The sequence below is a fragment of the Emydura macquarii genome, unplaced genomic scaffold (assembly GCF_026122565.2).
Source record: "Emydura macquarii macquarii isolate MOO-44397 ecotype Brisbane River unplaced genomic scaffold, CSIRO-AGI_Emac_v2 contig_3505, whole genome shotgun sequence".
Lineage (NCBI taxonomy): Eukaryota > Metazoa > Chordata > Testudines > Chelidae > Emydura > Emydura macquarii.
Window position 1 is genome coordinate 2,477 of NW_027133642.1, and position 6,176 is coordinate 8,652.

At 48.0% G+C, this 6,176-nt stretch overlaps 1 protein-coding gene across 1 annotated transcript; it reads right to left on the reverse strand.

The window, feature by feature from the left end:
- Positions 1-210: 210 nt before the first annotated feature.
- LOC137144917 (olfactory receptor 14A16-like) lies at positions 211-4,434 on the reverse strand (the record flags this gene model as incomplete). The annotated part of the gene is made up of 2 exons (XM_067535395.1): positions 4,411-4,434; positions 211-1,147 (listed from the first exon to the last, which is right to left on the reverse strand). Coding segments are annotated over exons 1-2 (961 nt in total), but the record flags the coding sequence as incomplete, so codon positions are not given.
- Between the last annotated feature and the right edge of the window lie 1,742 nt (positions 4,435-6,176).

Consider the following 6,176-nt stretch of genomic DNA (forward strand, 5'->3'; position numbering starts at 1 on the left):
CTGACCATTTGTCCAGCTTTTAACTCTTTACTCTCCTACAGTGTGCATTTTTGCCACTGTAAATACCCCTTTGCGTGTAAAGAGATTGCAAAGCATGTTCTCACAGAGACAGTAATGTCACCTATTGATGACATTTCTATAGAGACACAGAATGAAATCACAGTCAGAGGAGAAAGATGGACCTTTAATTTTTAGTGGATAACCACCAACCTGTCAGTTTCCGCAGGGAAGCTTTGATCTCCTTGTTTCTCATGCTATAGATGATGGGTTTCATTACGGGAGGCAACACGGAATAGAAAACAGCCACCATGAGATCCAGCCGTGACGTCATGCTGGAGAAGGGTTTCAGGTAGGCAAAGCTGCCAGTGCATAGTAACAAGGAGAGCACAGTGAGGTGAGGCAGGCAGGTGGAGAAGGCTTTGTGCCGGCCCTGCTCTGAGGGGATTCTCAGCACTGTGCTGATGATCTGAACATACGACACAATTATAAAAACAAAGCAGCATAAGACTAAGCCCACAATAAAGACAATGACTCCCGTTTCAGTGAGGTAGGAGTCAGAGCAGGAGAGCTTGAGTAGCTGGGGAATTTCACAGAAGAACTGATCAACCGTGTTGCCTCTGCAGAAGGAGATTGCCAACATGTTCCCGGTGTGCAGGGCAGAACTGAGAACACCGCTGGCCCAGGCCCCGGCTGCCATTTGGACACAAACTCCCCTGTTCATCACTCTTTCATAGTGCAGTAGCTGGCAGATGGCGACGTCGCGATCGTACGCCATGACAGTGAGAAGGAAAAAATCTGCTCCCAGCAAGAAGGGGAGGAAAAAGACTTGGGTGACACATCCAGCATAAGAAATTGACCTGGTGTTCATGAGGGAACTATCCATGGATTTGGGGACGGTGACAGAGATGGAGCCAATGTATAGGATGGACAGATTGATCAGGAAGACGTACATGGGGGTGTGAAGGTGGCGGTCAAGGGCTATGACTGTGACAATAAGAAGGTTCCCCATCAGAGCTGCCAGGTAAATCACTAGAAACACCACAAAGTGCAAAATCTGCAGCTCCCGCACCTCAGAGAATCCCAGGAGAAGAAACTCAGTCACGGTGGTTTGGTTGGACATTTTCTTCCTCAGCACATTGTGTCCTGCCTGCGGAGGGAAAGAGAAGGGCAAAGATGAGGATTACAATGACCGAGGGAATGACCCTGATTCCTCTCTCCATAATAACTGACGATGTGACTGTCTGAGCACAGCCCTGATCACATCCACTGAGCAGGGGCGGTGAGAGCTCCTCGCTGTGGAGAATGAGACGACTAGTCCGGTGCGTTATCCCACTGATGTCAATCCGCACACATCTTGGAAGCTGGGTCAGTTCACACCATGTGAAGATCGGAGCCAGGGCCTGGCTTGATAAAATGCAGTAAGAAGATGGAACAAGGTACACACCGAATCCAACAGTCCTAGCAAAGAAAGTCCCTTTATTGTGACCAACCACAGGCTCACAGCTTGGGCCTGGAACCGAAACTGTAAAACACCAGCACAGCCTCAGTCCCATTGCCAGGGAAATACGACATAGACTCACCCAGCGTCCAACACGTCCACTCAGCTGTGATGATTCCACATAGACGGCCTGCTGCCAATTCACACATTGATTTATGGCCCCCAGTGCCAGCCACGCTTACAAAGCTGTGTGACGATGGGTTAGTGGCACGGCTCAGTTACTGCTGTGTTGTATCGTTTCCTTTGTGTCTGTGCTCTGTGGGTCAGTGGCAATCAGGACACCTGGGCTCTGTTCTTGGCTCTGCCATTGACCTGCTGTACGACCTTCAGCCAGTCACTTCCCCTCCCTGGGACTCTCTTTCCCTCCCTCCCTTTCTCTGCCTGGTCTACTAGGACTGTGAGCTCTTTGTGGGATGGGCTGTGTCTTACAATGTGTGTATTTACTGCACCTCATTACAATATTTGTGTGCTCAACTGTCAGCAGAGATGAAGTCTGGATATAGTGCTAGACAAAGAGGTTTCTAGCCCCAGCGGCCTCCTCCCTGTCCATCTAAGCTCCATGTCAGCATAGACAGATCTGGCTGCTGGGTGCAACTCTGAAACTGGGTTTGAAACTCCTAGTCCCTATAACACATATTCTGTGGGTATCGGCTTTGCCATTACTCGGTTTTACTTTTCTTTGAAACAGAAATCAAACAGATGAAACCGAATCAATGGGTTTCCAGTTATGGTGTTATTAGCCAACATTAAAGTTTCCCCACCCTTGTTTGAAATTTAAGTCTGGTTGGAAATTTTCAGTTAAATTATTGTTGGTTGGTTGGTTTGTTGGTTGCTTTCTTGGATGGAAAATTTGGGTTTACAGCAAAACAACGTTTTTCTCACCATGTGTCTGTTTTCATTGAAAATCTTTTATGCTGGAAAACTAAATACTCAGCAAGCAATCCTGTTTGGTTTTCATCTTAACTTTACACTTTTCAGCTGAAAGTTCTCAGATGCCTAAAGGAGGAAAAAAATGGGTTTGGGTTTTCTGATGAAAAGTTGACATTTTCGAAAGCAGGAATTTTTGTTTCTTCTGACTGTCTCTAGTTGTTTGAGAAACTTAATAGTGAAATCCTTAACGAGTGCTGGCAGCAATTCTGATTCGTGTTCTTTAAATTTCCCTTGTATGCTAATCCCCACACATATGTTTAATTGACATAGCACACTTACTGTACTGGCCGCTGTGGATTTTTCCCCAACAGGTGATGAATCCAGTCGTCCAGCTCCAGGATTCTTTGGTCATTATCTATCTATCTATTTAGATGACAAAGACACAAGTGTGTAAAAGTCATCTCACTCCTCACTCTGAGCATGACCTGACAGAACTAGACTCAGACCGGGTGCTCTCTGCAGCTGAGCAGTGTGTAGCTGGCTTTGAACATCACTGGCATTAAAGGAACGATGCTGCAGGAAGGTGATTTGCCCATGTCTATTTCCTAAGGGCTTGTGGGATTCACTCCTAAGAGACCTGAACAGCTCAGAAGCAGAGACCCAGAGGCAAAACTTCGTAGACTCATCCATTGTAAAGCCAAAAGGGGCCGTTCTGCTCCTCTACTCTGACCCCCTGCCTAGCACAGGCCCTAGGATCTCCCCCAGGGTTTCCTTACTCCAGCCCAGCTTCTGTGCTTTCTGTGCGCTGGGTTTACAAAGGGATTTGGGCACCTAAAGGTGGGGGCAGGTATATACTGGGATTTCCCAAAGCTCCTAAATCTGCCAGGTAGCTAAATCCCATGGGCATCCAATGGGAGTTAGGCACCTAACTTGCTGAGGTGTTACTGCAAATCCCACAAGGCAACTATCAGCTTCTTTAGATGCCTAAACCCCTTTGTAATTCTGGCCCTGGGTCTCTCTTGGCATCTTCCAAGGCCTGGTCTTCTCTTGACTTTCAGAACTATGAAGGCCGGGATTTGCAAAGAAGCTTAAGGGAGAGTAAGGCATGCACGTCTTGGGGGCCTAATTCCGTTAGACTGCCTTGAGAATCCCAGCCTACAACGATAACAAGGGCAGCCAGGCAGCAGGGGTTATAGAGAGGAAGTCAAGTCACCTGGAGCGCATGTGATCTAAGCCCTGCTACACAATTGAATTACCTCAGCTCTCCGTGCCTCAGTTGCCCCAACTGTAACCGGGGGGAGAAGACCTGGCACTGGAGGAAGAATTCATAATGGATGGTGTAAATAAGAGCTTATGCAAAACTTAGTTTTATTTGAACTCTGCCTGGGGTCTCCTAGCCCCTGTACAACCAGAGCAAGAGCCTTGTGTCCGGCAAGTGTAAATGGGAGTGGTTCCCCCTGGGCTTTGTCTGTGGGTCTGGGAGCCCAAGAGGAGGCCGCCCCTCACTCCCAGGCTGGGTTGGCCGCATGGCCGAAGTGAGACTGCTGTTAGCCCTACCCTGGGCGGCAGAGAGTGGGGGGCACACGGAAGCTCCTGCCATGTGATGGGGGAGCTCATGTCCCATTGTCTCTCACCCCGCAAGTGTTGGTTCAATTTCAGACTTTACTTTTTTCCAAAAAAAATATTTTTTACTATTTTTTAAATTTTTTAAATTGTATTTGATATGCTTTGAAACTTTTTACAAATATATTATTTTAATGTAATTGATATTTCTTTTATATTCTGGACCAGCCCCTCCCACCAGGCTGGGCAGTTGACAGATGAATGTGGGGATGGCGTGCCCAGCTCCCCCAGTTCTCAGCCCGCTGAACTGTTCATGTCCCAGGGATCCCCACTTTGCCAGCTCCCAGAGATCCCTGTCTCGCCAGCAGTTGGTTGACTGACACCCTGCACTGTCCCAGCTCCATTCTGTCCAAATCTCCCACCTGCCTGGCTCCCCAGTCTGGCCAACTTCCTAAGCTCTTCACTCCCCGAGTGCCCACCTGATGGGCAGCCAGGTTGCCCATCGCCCTTTGATTCCAGGCTGCCTGGTCAGTTCTTGTGCTGCCAGGTTGCTTGCAATCCCCATTGGCACTTGTGGTGGTTAGATGGGTGGGTGGCTCCCCAGCTGTCTGGCTTCTCAGGCTCCAACGAAGCCCAGCTCCTTGGCCTCCTTCTCTCTCTGCTGCAAAGGAAATTGGGATCCCTGGCCTGCCCACCTGGTGCAAAGATGGAGAGATGTGTTCTCAGGCAGCCTGACTCTCTGGGTTGGTTGGCTCCTTGGGATACCCGGGCAGGTAAGGTGCACTGACTGCAGCCCCAGCTGCCCCGATGGCTTGCCAGCTTGGTCATCTCTCTGCATGAGATTTTTTTGGGAAAAAAATCATTTCCACCCCTAGTGAAGTGGAATTTTTTTTAATGTCCCTGCCACAGAAAACGTTGCATTTTCAGCTTTTTGTTCTGCTTTCAAATCGGGGCCAGGGAGCGGGAATCAGAAATGCAATATTTTCCACGCAACGTAAGTGGTGGTTCCCACGGAGCTCTCTCACTCACTCTGTCTCTGAAATAAAAGGCACAGGATTTGTGGAAGAGCTGGACCAGTGATCGTGATGTGGCCAATCTGGGCTGGCGTCCAGTGCCGTATCCAGGAACCAGAAGCCAATGGGTGGGTCTGAAGTCAGGAGCCAGGTGTCAGAGCTGAAACAGGATCAGTACGGAGTCAGAAACCAAAGAACCATAGCCTGGGGTTGTAGTGAGGGCAGTCAGCAACCAGGGCTGGGAACAGGGCAGGGCTGGACTCAGTGACTGGGAATTAAGCCAGCAGTGAACACAGGGTCTCTAGCAGCAAAAAAACCAGGATCCATCATCTTGCACAAACAACTTCCTCTGCCTCTTTTTGGCCTAAACAATGTCCCTGCCCTGGGATGGAAAACCGCCCACAGACACAAAGCCTCTGCTTCAACGGTTAACAGTGCCACAAACATCAGCCTAAGTCCCCTAAGGCCAGTGGACAACGTTATGTAGGCACTAAACGGTGCAGGTAGGGACCTAGTGCAGTTTAAAAAAATGCCACAACCATTTGGCACCGAATTCCCAATGGGTTTTAGGCACTTTTGAGAATCCCTTGTTAGTATTTGTTAATAAATACGAACCCTTTCAGTTCTTTTTGTATATTTGATTCATGTATATATCAGCTATTCTTTAGAATCTGTATGATATTAACAAAGAGTACGTCTGAACTCTAAGATGCCTCTGTTCCCATTTGTATAATGGCGTAGCCTGTGCTATGTACCTGTGGCCCAAGTCCAACCACGTACGGGATGTAGACAAAGGGATGCTATTTTTTATACCATCATCACCCCCGTGTTAAGCCCTGTGATCTACAGCTTGACAAACAAGGTGGTGAAGGATGCTGTGAGGAGACTGAGGAGGAGGAGAAAGTTTTTATGAATGATTTAAACATTTGGGAGCTGTGCAGGTCAAAGGAGGATATTTTATAAAAATAAAGTAAAATTACCAAAAGATTTCTTCTGCCTGGGTTCACACGACATGTAAGGTAGAGTCATTTCCTGCTCCACACTGGACTCACTGTGTCATGTATAGACATAGAAGTTTTAAGGTCAGGAGGGGTCATTATCACCTTCCAGTCCAGACAAATTCATGATTGTTTCCTGTTGCATCTTTTCTACCCACTGATTTCTACGATTCTGTCATAGGAGCACCACTTGGAAAGCTAAAGCCAAGCAGGGAAAGGCTATTTTAGGCAGGA